General features: G+C 33.7%; 1 protein-coding gene across 3 annotated transcripts in view; it reads right to left on the bottom strand.

Annotated features, from left to right (window-relative positions):
• NSMAF (neutral sphingomyelinase activation associated factor) overlaps positions 1 to 15,558 on the bottom strand; it is a 68,598-nt gene that overhangs the window by 38,797 nt on the left and 14,243 nt on the right. For all 3 annotated transcript variants that reach the window (XM_051970157.1, XM_051970155.1, XM_051970156.1), the window contains exons 2-5: positions 13,741 to 13,830; positions 3,386 to 3,464; positions 3,220 to 3,287; positions 3,099 to 3,135 (exon numbers count right to left, since the gene is read on the bottom strand). In XM_051970157.1, the coding sequence (XP_051826117.1) occupies positions 3,099 to 3,135; positions 3,220 to 3,287; positions 3,386 to 3,464; positions 13,741 to 13,830 (274 nt within the window). The remainder of the gene's footprint in view (positions 1 to 3,098; positions 3,136 to 3,219; positions 3,288 to 3,385; positions 3,465 to 13,740; positions 13,831 to 15,558) is intronic.

Genomic DNA, 15,558 nt, shown 5'->3' with positions numbered 1-15,558 from the left:
CATAACTGGGATTCCTTTTAAAATTCTAACCTTAACCTTAATTCTATTTCTAAACCTAATTCTGTTTCTAATCTTACCTGATATAAATGAGATGATAGATTGATTTGAATTTCTAAAAATATCAGTAGCAATGCTGTATAAAATTATTACAATTATTCTTTAAATATTTATTAAATGCACATTAACCTTTCAAAAACATTTATTTCATCTTCTAGGTAAAAGGTGGTAGAAAATAGGAAAGTAAAATTATATAAAGCATCAAAAAGGCATTTAGAATTTATCTTGTCCATCTCATTCAGATTCCTCGAAGGAGCATTCTGAAGATAGTTGGAGTCTAGAGGCTAACTGTAGTATTAGCTTAACTTTGTAGAGGAATTCTAGAGAAAAAAACCCACTCTCAAATCACTAAGGGTAGGTAGCTTATTTTTATTTCTAAGCTTTTCCTCCTCCTACTCCTTTGATCCTATTCTAATATTTCAAAGTAGTGTGGAAGTAAATCTGGATTTGTAAGGACTAGTCCAGTTAAGTATAAATTCTGTCACACAAAGACCAGTGCATCTAACTTGGAAGTTGAGTCTAGCCATCATGTGATGAATGATTTTGGCTATAGAAGCTAATGAAGACTGTGCATAAGATACCTGCATGGTGCTGTAAACTGTCTGACTGGAAATGATTGCTAATGAAATCAAACATTCTCAAATGCTGAATTACTATGAAAGTAGGAGCCTAGAATAAAAGAAATTTCCATGTAGTAAATAATTTACTCTATATAAACAATGCTTCTTCGCTTTTGAATGAACTAAAACTTTAGATCAAGCTATTATTAGAGCCTTCTAAGTCAAGACCACTTTACAGAACTGTTACTTGTTAGAGAAAGTTATAACATGAGAGATTGCTTTTCAAAATAATAAGAAAATTCACATGTTTTTCTGTAGAAGGCTGGAACTCTGAAAAGGTGTACTTAAAATTCAATATAGATGATGAGATAATAATTCTCTAACTATTGATGTATTCACTTTAATCAAGTACATATACTTAAGATAATATGGTGATGTGATGGCTTTCTTGACAAGTTGACACATGCTCAAGTGTGATTGAGCATGCTTTGTGTGAGGTAGTGACTTGACTATACTGGAATATTAAAGAAGTCACAGAGGTCTCTTGCTCTCTTGGCCATGGCCGATCTCAGCCACAGAGGAGACTTCAGGCTCCAAAATCCAGAGGCCAGATTCTATCTTTGACCAGCCACGTGGCTGCTCTCCTACCTACTTCACTTCACTCTCCCACTAAGCCCAAGATCTCAGACTGATCCCAAGGCCCCCAGGAGAACTAGCCCCGGCATTATATTTTTCTTTAGAGGCCAATTTAGAATAATAAAATATCTGAATGACCCTGTGAATTTCTGCCTAATTTTAAATTCCTCTAACTTTGAATTTCAATTATGAACAACATAATTACCCTCAGGAGAATGGCCAATAGAAATCATGGTGGGATCCCTAATAATGAGGAATGGAGGAATAGTATTTCAACTGTTGGGATTTTGCTATATGCATGAGTCCACACATTAATATTAGGAACTAAGCAATTGAACTGGCTGAATTCCATCTTGGGAATATGATTATATGTAAGAAAAAAATATAATTGCATAAATCAGAAAATAGTTATAGTCTATTTCACAAAAGTATATAATACATAAGTAATTACCTTTTTAAAATCATGCTAAGGAGTACCTTTAATGGTTAATGTGATCTAAAAACTTATTCAACATTATTGTTCTGTAAGGAACGACCAGCAGGATGAATAGAGAGGACTGGTGAGACTTACATGAACTGATGCTGAGTGAAATGAGCAGAATCAGGAGATCATTATATACCTCAACAATGATACTGTTTGAGGATGTATTCTAATGGAAGTGGACCTCTTTGATAAAGAGAGCCTTAATTGATCAAAGATGGACAGAAGCAGCTACACCCAGAGAAAGAACACTGGAAATGAATATAAACTGCTTGCATTTATGTTTTTCCTCCCGGGTTATTTATACCTTCTGAATTCAATTCTCCCTGTGCAACAAGAAAACTGTTTGGTTCTGCACACATATATTGTATCCAGGATATACTGCAACCCATTCAACATGTAAAGGACTCTTGCCATCTGGGGGGAAGGGGTGGAGGGAGGGAGGGGAAAAATCGGAACAGAAATGAATGCAAGGGATAATGCTGTAAAAAAATTACCCTGGCATGCGTTCTATCAATAAAAAATTATTAAAAAAAAAAAAGAAAATTATGTCTATATAATTTGAAAATAAAGAGCTTAAAAAAAAAAAAAAAACTTATTCAGATTAGATCACATCTGGCTCAAGCCTCCCAAGCAACAAGGAAAGTTAGGGGAAAAAACCTTATCTCAATAACTGAAAAAAAGTGTCCTAAAGGAAAATGAAGTTTTCTCATTAGAAACTCCAAGGCCATAAAACCTTGTATGTACTAAAGCATTACGTAAATATTTATTGCGTAGGAGCTAAATGTTTACTTGTTAGCAATGCTGAAGAAAAGACTTACGTTTCAGGTATAGACTGAATAAAATGACCTTTTTTTTTTTTTTTGGGCTGAGGCAATGGGGTTTAAGTGACTTGCCCAGGGTCACATAGCTAGGAAGTGTTAAGTGTCTGAGGCCAGATTTGAACTCAGGTCTTCCTGACTTCAGGGTTGGTACTCTATCCACTGTGCCACCTAAATGCTCCAAATCTAAGTTTCTATGACTGATTGTTATTTCTCATAACTGGTTCTATATCCTTTTTAAATGTAAATTGCAAAGATATATATTTGCATAACAATAAAAATTGCTTTTTATGTAGGACTTTAAGATTTCCTTTAAGAAATCCTAAAAGATTTGGGTCTTGTAGGGATATTTGTTATTATCCTTCATTTTACAGATGAGGAAATTGAATTAATGGGTAACTGAAGTGGGATTGAAATCTGGGTTTTCATGATTCCAAGTTCAGAACTCTAACCATTAGGCAATTATATCTATTACAACAGTAGTCACCAACAGCTTTTAGATTAAGGATTAAAAAAAAAAAAGATTTAAAATACATTTCTTACTTGGCTGAAAACAAGAGAAATTCTTCCATTTTGAGTCCTAAAATGGAGAAAAGAGACATTCAGTATATTCAATAATTAAAGAATGTTGAATGAAATATCTCGTGATCCAACAGTAACATACTTTGCAAAGAGGGTGTTTGCTCCATTGTCTCCTTGCTTTTCTATTTTTATACAATCTCTCAAAGGAATCTAAAGAAAATAAGAAAAATGTTATAAGAAATATAGAAAAATTATTCATAAAGAAGAAATTTAGTACAGCAATTGTAAAGTTTTTAAGTATTTTTTACCTTAATGATGGGTTGAAATGTCTCATCTGGTTCAAAAATTACTGACTTTGAACAGATTTTTAATGATCCCCGGATTTTCCTAGAGTTCAAACCAGAAGAATTGAACATTACTTGTTATGGAAATATATTTTAGTGCATTTAAAAGCTTGACTAGAATTTTGTTCAGTCATTTTTCAGTGTCTAACTGTTAATGACTTCATGTAAGAGTTTTTGTGACAAAGATATTAGAAAGGTTTACCATTTTTTTCTTCAATCATTTTATAGATGAGAAAACCAAAGCAAAGAAGGTTAAGTGACTTGTTCAGGTTTGAACTTGGGAAGAAGAATCTTCCTGACTTCTGGTTCAGTACTCTATCATTGAGCTACCTAGCTGCCTCACAATTAGAATATCTTTAGTGTATTATTAATGAAAAGAATTGTATACAAAGTTTCAAGTATGAGATTTTAAAATTAATTTTTCTTCCTCAATTGTTTTTAGGATTTTCTCTTTTATAATATCATTATCTTCACTAAATTCATCTCGCTTTTCATTTCTTCATATTTGAAATATTCAAACTGATTATATATTTTTTTTAATTTTTATTTAATAATTACTTTATATTGACAGAATCCATGCCAGGGTAATTTTTTTTTTTTTTACAACATTATCCTTTGCACTCGTTTCTGTTCCAATTTTTTCCCCTCCCTCTCTCCACCCCCTCCCCTAGATGGCAAGCAGTCCTTTATATGTTGGATATGTTGCAGTATATCCTAGATACAATATATGTTTGCAGAACCGAACAGTTCTCTTGTTGCATAGGGAGAATTGGATTCAGAAGGTATAAATAACCCGGGAAGAAAAACAAAAATGCAGATAGTTCACATTCGTTTCCCAGTGTTCTTTCTTTGGGTGTAGCTGCTTTTGTCCGTCATTTATCAATTGAAACTCAGTTAGGTCTCTTTGTCAAAGAAATCCACTTCCATCAAAATATGTCCTCATACAATATCGTTGTCGAAGTGTATAATGATCTCCTGGTTCTGCTCATTTCACTTAGCATCAGTTCATGTAAGTCTCGCCAGTCCTCTCTGTATTCATCCTGCTGGTCATTTCTTACAGAACAATAATATTCCATAACATTCATATACCACAATTTGCCCAGCCATTCTCCAATTGATGGGCATCCATTCATTTTCCAGTTTCTAGCTGGAAATAGGGCTGCTACAAACATTTTGGCACATACAGGTCCCTTTCCCTTCTTTAGTATTTCTTTGGGATATAAGTCCAATAGGAACACTGCTGGATCAAAGGGTATGCACAATTTGATAATTTTTTGGGCATAATTCCAGATTGCTCTCCAGAATGGTTGGATTCGTTCACAACTCCACCAACAATGCATTAGTGTCCCAGTTTTCCCGCACCCCCTCCAACATTCATCATTATTTTTTCCTGTCATTTTAGCCAATCTGACAGGTGTGTAGTGGTATCTCAGAGTTGTCTTAATTTGCATTTCTCTGATCAATAATGATTTGGAACACTCTTTCATATGAGTGGTAATAGTTTCAATTTCATCCTCTGAAAATTGTCTGTTCATATCCTTTGACCATTTATCAATTGGAGAATGGCTTGATTTCTTATAAATTTGTGTCAGTTCTCTATATATTTTGGAAATGAGGCCTTTATCAGAACCTTTAACTGTGAAGATGTTTTCCCAGTTTGTTGCTTCCCTTCTAATCTTGTTTGCATTAGTTTTGTTTGTACAAAGGCTTTTTAATTTGATGTAATCAAAATTTTCTATTTTGTGATCAGTAATGGTCTCTAGTTCATCTTTGGTCACAAATTTCTTTCTCCTCCACAAGTCTGAGAGATAAACTATTCTATGTTCCTCTAATTTATTTATAATCTCGTTCTTTATGCCTAGGTCATGGACCCATTTTGATCTTATCTTGGTATATGGTGTTAAGTGTGGGTCCATGCCTAATTTCTGCCATACTAATTTCCAATTATCCCAGCAGTTTTTATCAAATAATGAATTCTTTTCCCAGAAGTTAGGGGCTTTGGGTTTGTCAAACACTAGATTGCTATAGTTGACTATTCTGTCTTGTGAACCTAACCTTTTCCACTGATCCACTAATCTATTTCTTAGCCAATACCAAATGGTTTTGGTAACTGCTGCTTTATAATATAATTTTAGATCAGGTACAGCTAGGCCACCTTCATTTGATTTTTTTTTCATTAATTCCCTTGAGATTCTCGACTTTTTATTGTTCCATATGAATTTTGTTGTTATTTTTTCTAGATCATTAAAATATTTTCTTGGAATTCTGATTGGTATAGCACTAAATAAATAGATTAGTTTAGGGAGTATTGTCATCTTTATTATGTTCGCTCGGCCGATCCAAGAGCACTTAATATTTTTCCAATTATTTAAGTCTGACTTTATTTGTGTGGAGACTTTTTTATAATTTTGCTCATATAATTCCTGACTTTCCTTTGGTAGATAGATTCCCAAATATTTTATGGTATCAACAGTTATTCTGAATGGAATTTCTCTTTGTATCTCTTGCCGTTGGATTTTGTTGGTGATGTATAAAAATGCTGAGGATTTATGGGGATTTATTTTGTAGCCAGCTACTTTGCTAAAATTATGAATTATTTCTAATAGCTTTTTAGTAGAATCTCTGGGGTTCTCTAGGTATACCATCATATCATCTGCAAAGAGTGATAGTTTGGTTTCCTCATTGCCTACTCTAATTCCTTTAATATCTTTCTTGACTCTTATTGCAGAGGCTAGTGTTTCTAATACGATATTCAATAATAATGGTGATAGTGGGCAACCTTGCTTCACTCCAGATCTTACTGGGAAAGGTTCCAGTTTTTCCCCATTGCATATGATGCTTACTGATGGTTTTAAATATATGCTCCTGACTATTTTAAGGAAAAGTCCATTTATTCCTATGCTCTCAAGTGTTTTTATTAGGAATGGATGTTGGATTTTATCAAATGCTTTTTCTGCATCTATTGAGATGATCATATGGTTTTTGTTTGTTTGGTTATTGATATAGTCAATTATGCTAATAGTTTTCCTAATATTGAACCAGCCCTGCATTCCTGGTATAAATCCTACTTGGTCATAGTGTATTATCCTGGGGACGATTTTCTGTAATCTTTTTGCTAATATTTTATTTAAGATTTTAGCATCAATATTCATTAGGGAGATTGGTCTATAATTTTCTTTCTCTGTTTTCAGCCTACCTGGTTTAGGTATCAGTACCATGTCTGTGTCATAAAAGGAGTTTGGTAGGACTCCTTCAATCCCTATTTTTTCAAATAGTTTATTTAGCATTGGAGTTAATTGTTCTTTAAACGTTTGGTAGAATTCACATGTAAATCCATCTGGTCCTGGGGATTTTTTCTTAGGGAGTTGATTGATAGTTTGTTCTATTTCTTTTTCTGAGATGGGACTGTTTAGGATATTTACTTCTTCCTCTGTTAGTATGGGCAAGCTATATTTTTGGAGGTATTTTTCTATTTCATTTAAGTTGTCGAATTTATTGGCATAAAGTTGGGCAAAGTAACTCCTAATTATTGTTCTAATATCCTCTTCGTTAGTGGCGAGTTCTCCCTTTTCATTTTTAAGACTAACAATTTGATTTTCCTCTTTCCTTTTTTTAATCAGATTTACTAAGGGTTTGTCTATTTTGTTGGTTTTTTCATAGAACCAACTCTTAGTTTTATTAATTAATTCAATAGTTTTTTTACTTTCAATTTTATTGATCTCTCCTTTTATTTTTAGAATTTCAAGTTTAGTGCTTGACTGGGGGTTTTTAATTTGTTCCTTTTCTAGCATTTTTAGTTGCAAACCCAATTCATTGACCTTCTCTTTCTCTATTTTATACAAATAGGCCTCTAGAGATATGAAATATCCCCTTATTACCGCTTTAGGCTGCATCCCATACATTTTGGTATGATGTCTCATTATTATCGTTTTCTTGGGTGAAGTTATTAATTATGTCTATGATTTGCTGTTTCACCCAATCATTCTTTAGTATGAGGTTATTTAGTTTCCAATTATTTTTTGGTCTACTTCCCCCTGATTTTTTGTTGAATGTAATTTTCATTGCATCATGGTCTGAAAAGGATGCATTTACTATTTCTGCCTTACTACATTTGAGTTTGAGGTTTTTATGTCCTAATATATGGTCAATTTTTGTATAGGTTCCATGAACTGCTGAAAAGAAAGTGTATTCCTTTCTGTCTCCATTACATTTTCTCCAGAGATCTATCACATCTAACTTTTCTAGTATTCTATTTACCTCTTTGACTTCTTTCTTATTTATTTTGTGGTTTGATTTATCTAATTCTGAGAGTGCAAGGTTAAGATCTCCCACTATTATAGTTTTACTGTCTATTTCTTCTTGCAGCTCTCTTAATTTCTCTTTTAAGAATTTAGATGCTACACCACTTGGTGCATATATGTTTAATATAGATAGTTCTTCATTATCCATGCTACCCTTTAGCAAGATATAGTGCCCTTCCTTATCTCTTTTAATTAGATCAATTTTTGCTTTAGCTTGATCTGAGATCAGGATGGCTACCCCTGCTTTTTTGACTTCACCTGAAGCATAGTAAATTTTGCTCCAACCATTTACCTTTAACCTGCATGTATCTCCCCGCTTCAGGTGTGTTTCCTGTAAACAACATATTGTAGGATTCTGGCTTTTAATCCATTCTGCTAACCGCTTCCTCTTTATGGGGGAGTTTACCCCGTTCACATTTATGGTTCACAATTCTGTATTACTTGCCATCTTGTTAATCCCGATTTATGCTTTTCTCCCTTCTTTCTCCTTTCCCCCCTTCCCAGTATTAAGCTTGTGAGCACCACTTGCTTCTCACAGCTCTCCCTTTTTAGTATCCCTCCCCCCGCCTTAGAGTTCCTCCCCTATCTTACCCCTTTCCCTCCCAGTTACCGTATTCCCTTCCGCTTAGCTTATTCCTTCCCTTTTCACTTTTCCCTTCTCACTTTTCAATGAGGTGGGAGAAGTTTCACCATAGATTGAATATGTCTTAAGATTTTTCACTTAAAGCCAATTCTGAAGGCAGTAAGATACCCACTATATTCATCCCCCTCCATTCTTTCTCTCAGATATAATAAGTTTCCTATGCCTCTTCATGAGATGTACTACCCCCACTTTACCCTTTTTCTGGTACAATGTCCTTTCCACATCAATTTCTAGAACAAGGTATACATGTATTCTTTATACATCTATATAGTCGAAATATAGTTCCCAAGATTAATCTTTACCTTTTTAGATTTCTCTTGAGTTCTATATTTGTAGATCAAACTTTTTGTTAAGTTCTGGCTTTTTCATCAGAAATAGATGAAATTCGCTTACTTCGTTGAATGTCCATCTTCTTCCCTGGAAAAAGATGCTCATTCTTCCTGGGTAAGTTATTTTTGGTTGCATACCTAGTTCCTTAGCCTTTCGGAATATCATATTCCAGGCTCTTCGATCCTTTAATGTGGATGCTGCCAGATCCTGGGTGATCCTTATTGTGGCTCCTTGATACTTGAATTGGGTTTTTCTAGCCGCTTGCAATATTTTTTCCTTCGTCTGAGGGTTCTGGCATTTGACCACTATATTCCTTGGTGTTTTGATTTTAGGATCCCTTTCAGTGGGTGATCAATGAATCCTTTCAATGTTTATTTTTTTCTCTGTTCCTATGACTTCTGGGCAGTTCTTTTTGATAATTTCCTGGAAAATAGTGTCCAGGCTCTTTTTTTCATCATTCTTTTCTGGGAGTCCAACGATTCTCAGATTCTCTCTCCTGGATCTGTTTTCCAGGTCTGTTGTCTTCCCCAGAAGGTATTTCACATTCTTTTCCATTGTTTGATTTTTTTGGATTTGCTTGACTGATTCTTCTTGTCTCCTCGAGTCATTCAATTCCAATTGTTCAATTCTGATTTTCAGTCAAGTATTTTCTTCACTCACTTTTTTAAAATCTTTTTCTAATTGTCCCATTGAGTTCTTTTGCTCTGTGGAATTTTTTTCCATTTCGCCAATTTTGTTTTACAGTTCACCAATCCTATTTTTCAAGGATTTTACTTCTTTATCCACTCTCTCTTTAACTGACTTCTCCAGGCTCTTTTGCCAAGCCTCCCTCTCCTTTTCCCATTTTTCTTCTAGCTCCCTTGTGAGAGCCTTTTTAATTACTTCTATGAGGTTCATCTGTGCTGAGGAACAGATGATCTCCTCCTTTGGGGATTCACCTGGGGACTGTCTGTTTTTAGTCTCCTCAGGATTTAGAGTCTGCTCTCTATCTGTATAGAAGCTGTCAAGGGTTAAAGTCCTCTTCAGTTTCTTGCTCATTCTGTCTAATAATCAAAGACAAACTAGCAAAGAAAAACAGAAAAAACTGGAGTCTTTCTTTGGGGGAAGGGCTGGGTGGTGTTATCGAGCTTCCTCTCCAGACTGCGGGGGGGCAGCAGTGAGGCACTAGCCCGACTGTGCTGCGCCTGCGCTCTGAGATCCCAGAGCGTGCTGAGTCACTGTGGGGGGGGGAAGGGAGAGGGCGGCCAGGTCCCGAGAGACTCCAGCTGTTTGGGGTTGTATTCTTCACCCCCAGTGTTTTTAGCTTCTCTGCTGGGCTGCTGACTTGCTGCTGGAGCAAAGTATCTAATCCTGTAGCGAAGCTCTCCCCGCAGAGACGGCTGCGATCACTCCCCACCCCCTCTCCAGTCTGCTCCCGTGCTCTCACTGCCGCTGCCCGCCACCTGCGCCTGATCTAAAACCATCCCAGCCCTCCAGTAAAGACAGACCTTTCTTGGCGAATCTCAAGGATGGTTTCTCTTGGTAACTATTTGGGTTTTTTTTCAGTCAAGCATTAATTCAGAGGCTTGTAATGAATTGGATAGTGCGAGATTGTGTGCCTCCTCTCCACCATCTTAACCGGAAGTCCTCAAACTGATTATATTAAAGAGCCTTCAATTCTTCATTTCTAATATATATGATATATATATATATATATATATATATATTATATATATATATATATATATTTAAAATAGCCTATATAGAAAATTAAATGGGAAAGCAGGTGGTGAGCCAACTGTTTCAAAATTAGGATATATAAAAACCTACTTCTGTGTAAATGTGCTATTTTGGTGTGAAAGGATCCAAAGGACTTGAATTTTGAGATCTTAACATAACATTAAGAAAGCACTCAAGAAGAATAAGATTGTTATTTTTGTATATAATTTCAAGTATCTTTTGGTGATGATAAATGGTTACAAATCTTGGAATCCCACAGAGGGAAGTGTAGTGGATACAAATAGACTACCACACATTCTCAACAAATGTCTGAAAAATGTATGGTAGAAAAAGGAAAAGTGAAAGATAATAAACAGATTGTCAGAGTACTGTCTAGATACCCATAAGATGGAAAAATTAGTTCTAGGTCTTTATCCTAGATGGGCTCCTAAAGAAGGCTGAAGGAATGTGATTCTCTGTGGAGTCTTAATAGCATCTAAGAGAATATGTAAAAGAAAAGCAAAGATGGGAATTGGTACATATTTGTCCGAACGGAGTGCATAATTACATCACTAAGACTATAGATCTCATCACACCACTAAGATTACAGATAATATATATTTGGTTACTCAGGTATAATTATTATAAGAATTAAGGACTAAGAATTAGAATTAAGAATTAAGAATCTGGCTACTGTTATCCACAGATTCACTGATTTTAGGAATCACTTTCATCTTCTCCTGAATTAGTTTCACTCTATTGCTACTCAAAATTTTATACTTGATCCTTAATGAAAAAGTAAAGAAATTTGGTCTGAACTCTGATTGCAATGTGAAGTAGCCCTCTCACTCCTGGAATTAAACAATGTTCCAGCTCAGGGTCGCTGAATTTCATTTCTTGGCATCTTTACCTCATCACTAGATAGTTTTTACAAATATCTTAACAGAAAAGAATAAAAGGACATGCAAATTAAAATGGAATTTCACTATATGGTAATGTGCTTATCTTAAGATATGGTCTCCATGAATATATTAAATTCAAAAATGAAGCCAGTCTATGCTACTTTATTAAAAAAAATATTCTAAAAATTCCCTTTAGAGTTTGAAATATGGGATTTGGGATTTAATCTTCATGTTGAAGAGCCTAATTTTTCTATTAGTGTGATTAACCTTGCTATAGAGGTAAACTCCTTTGCACAATGGAAATATACAAAAAGGACATAAACAGGCTACAAGATATTAACAATAATGGCATACAAATGAACTGTGGCATTAAATATATTTGAGGATATAAAAAAATAGATAGGATAAGTCAGTAGTGAGAATCACAATATAGTCAGTCCAAGTGTAACACTGATTCATTCATAAAATATGAAAAGAATCAAAAGTGGGAAAGTCTGTACTTGGGAAATGGATAGAGGGGAAAAAAAGGCATATAGAAATGTCACAGAATATTATTGGGTAAGAAATGATGAATATGAAGAATTCTAGGAAACATGAAAAAATTTGTATGGGATGCCTCTAGTATTCTGATTAAGTTTGGTGCAGCTTTAATTATTTTTCTAGTAATAACTTCTAATGAGTGTTGTTTCTTTTAAATGAGATGCTATGACACCTATTAAGGTATAAGAAGAAAATGTCAAAGTCAAAACCACTCACTCAGGTCATCAATAAACTGTCAAATTTCCCAAGGTTTGCAAAAACGTTTCATTTCCCATATTTACTACCCATGCTGTTTTTAGTTGCACTGCTTTCCTTCTGGTTTAAGTATAATGTTAAGTAAATGATCATATAACTCAATATACTATAATGAGTATAATGTTAAGTATAATAATCATATACTCACTCAATGTACTATTTTCTACTTTGTTGATATTTTAATAATGAGCATATATTGTTGATATGTTAAATGTTGATATATTGTATGATATGTTAAAAGTACATAAAAAAAGTACACTCTATCATAACTAAGAACTATAAGACTCCATCACTCCAAAGCAAATCAAGCACTTTAATTAAGCTAAGCTTTCTAAAAAGCCCCACAGGGCTTAAGTTACTTCTTCAAATTTGCAATTCAATGTAATACATACTTCAGAGCCCATTCAAAGGCTTAGGATCAAACTAGACCAAAGGCCTTCAAAGCCTTTTAGCCAAAAGTTTTAAGTTGCAGGACTGAGTTCTGAAAAAAGTAGAAAAAGATGACTAGCTAAAACTGCCCCACAAAATGAAAAAAAAAATTACATAGAAAACATAAAAATTAAAAAAATCATATTGGGAGAGCTTTTATTTTAAAAAACAAAAGGGGGAAAATCATAATGTGTGTGAACATACACATACACACACAGCCAAGAAAAACCTCTTCATGTGGGCCTATTCATTATGTAAGTGAATGATTTGGTATGTATTCCTCCCACAGTCTAGGCTGGTCTGAATCAAGGTAAGGCTGGAAACCTACCACTGTCAGAAGGTATTCTCACTTACATCAAGAAATCTAAACACTCAGGGATATCTCTAAAGGTTCAATTTGATCTGATCGGATACCGCAAATTGACAAACTGCTAGGTCATTGTTACTTTGGCATTTAATGAAACAAAAAACTACCTTTTTTTTTTTTTTTTTTTTTTTTTTTTTTAAATAGCTGTTGGGGCTGCGAAATAAAACACACATGAAAATGACTTTCACTATATTCAAGTTATCATCTATGTTCTTTTAAATGGCCCTGGAGTTGTTAAAAGTGATCTGCCTGAGAAAAACTTGAAACATCTTGATAAGAAAAACTTTTACGTTGGCTAATTTCAAGTTAGTATTTTGTTTTATTTCATCACATTCTTAAAAAGCTATGATGAGAATATATCAAGGGAAGTAATACTGTATTTCTATAGCAATTTGGGGAAAACTTAAGCAGGATAAAAACACAGAGAAATGAAATTATTTCTAATTCAGATGGCAACACACTCATCTTGAAAGTGTCCTATTGTAGCTGCTTCTATTCTTTTAGAGAATAGTTATAAACTGCTATTTTAAATAGAACTGTTGTCCAAATCAGTGAGAACTGAGTAAACTCAACTGACATTCAGAGGAGAACATGAAAAATGAATATCTAACCAAACTCCAGACTTATTACATGGCAAAAATATTTAGTGCTGAATAATATTTAAGATACAGTAAATATTCTTGAACCTCTAACAATGATGTTTCTTCATTTTTTTTTCCCTAAATAAGAAGAAGGAAAGAAACCTCCAAGGCATAACTTTGAACTGTGCTAAGGACAAATTTTATTTTCACTAAATTTTATATCAAGTAGGAAATATCTGTTAAGCACATTTTCATTCTAAACTATTCTCCTACCTTTCATTTTGGCGCCCTTCACAGAGAATATGATTAGCTGTGTGTTGTTCAAAGTAATATTCCTCCAAGTTAAGCAGCAACAAGGAAAACCTAAAATTTAAGAAGACATAAAATTAAATGATAGATAAAGCTTGAGGTTTTAAAAGTAGAGAAAAATTGGGACCCAATTAGTATGAATAATGAATACAATAAAGTGCTTGCATTCTTCAAATTTGCACTGTATTATTTCCATTGGGCTGGAAATAAATGTCCTATTTTACATTGTAACTGAATAGTATAAATATGAATATATGCAACTACATTAAGAGCTTAAATTATTTGCATCCATTGGGATGTAGTTATAGCTAAAAGTAATTTCTAAATGTAATTTGCATTAATATTAAGATAAGTTTAAAGTATGCTGCTTGTTAAGGCAACAAAATTTTAAAATAAGTTTTCTACATAATAATAAACTCCAGATTACTAAAATATTCAGAGGAAAATGTTACATAATACATTTGATCTTTAAAATTTGCCCTCTCAAAGGTACAAAAAGGCTGAGGACAAAACTTAAAACTCTTCCTCAAAAAGCCCAAATTTTTTTTGACTTTTTTTTCTTTTAGTACAACACATTTTATAATCTACTCCATTGAAACTAGTAGTTTCATTGGTCTCTTCGCTAATCCCTGGAAACACTCACATTCTTTGCCCTTTTCGTGTCTTTGCATATGCTGCATGCATTTAGGTTAAAAAATCAAATACAATATTTCAGGCCTGAGGGGAAAGTTTACAATAGGGAAAAGGAATACAGTATATGAACAATCAAATAATTATTTATTATCAACTCAGTTCAGAGCACTTGGATAATTTCTAAGGAGCTTAGACATACAAGAAATGCTCACGTCTTTCTCACATAAACGTATGGAATCACATTTAAATCAACTACAATTTGACAATATTTCAAGGATATCTCCTAGACTTCCTTTCTTTTCATAAAGACATAACAAGGTTATTTCTCCCAACTAGTGGGGTCCCAATAAAACTTATTCATACTCAACTGGAAGTCACTTCCACTGTTCCCCCAATTTCTTCCCTTGTCCCAACCCAAGCAACAACAATATATTGATTTCAAACTTTCAAGGGTTGCCACAACACATGCAAATACCTGCTATAATTTTTTAAAACCTAAAATCGCTTTTTCTAACATGTAATCTGTGTACATGGATACACACACTTACAATTTTTACATGGTATAATATGTAATCATTAACATACCGAATATCTAAATTCTGTTGTATCAGAATTTGGATACTGCTAAAAATGGATAATCCATTAGCTGGGATTAGAAAATCTTTTGTTATAAAGAGATTTTACTTATATTGATCATAAACATGCAATTTGTTTCAAAATCAAAATAAAAAAAAAACCTAGGTTGCTCATTGTTTTGTATTTTTTATTAAAAGTTGACTTTAAGAAATATATTTAAAACTGTACATGTTTAACCTACATTGGATAGCTTGCTGTCTAGGGGAAGTGGGAGAGAAGAGGGGGGTAGAAAAATCTGGAACACAAGGTTTCACAGAGGTTAATGTTGAAAACTATCTTTGCCAATATTTGGAAAAATAAAAGCTATTATATAAAACAAAAAGCAAACAAAAAATTAATTTTAATGAGTTAAAATTTAAGCAGCAGGATATTTTAAATACAGTGAAAGATTTGGAATCGGGAACCTACTATCATAGTGATCTCTGAAAATTAATAGCTGTGTAAACACAAGCATGTCTCAAGAGCTTCAGTTCCCCATCTATAAAAGGGATGGATAATAATACCTATAATATA

Source organism: Antechinus flavipes, chromosome 1, assembly GCF_016432865.1.
Source record: "Antechinus flavipes isolate AdamAnt ecotype Samford, QLD, Australia chromosome 1, AdamAnt_v2, whole genome shotgun sequence".
Taxonomy (NCBI): Eukaryota; Metazoa; Chordata; class Mammalia; order Dasyuromorphia; family Dasyuridae; genus Antechinus; species Antechinus flavipes.
The sequence above is the reverse complement of the archived record's forward strand: the minus strand, read 5'-3'. Positions and strand labels throughout refer to the sequence as shown.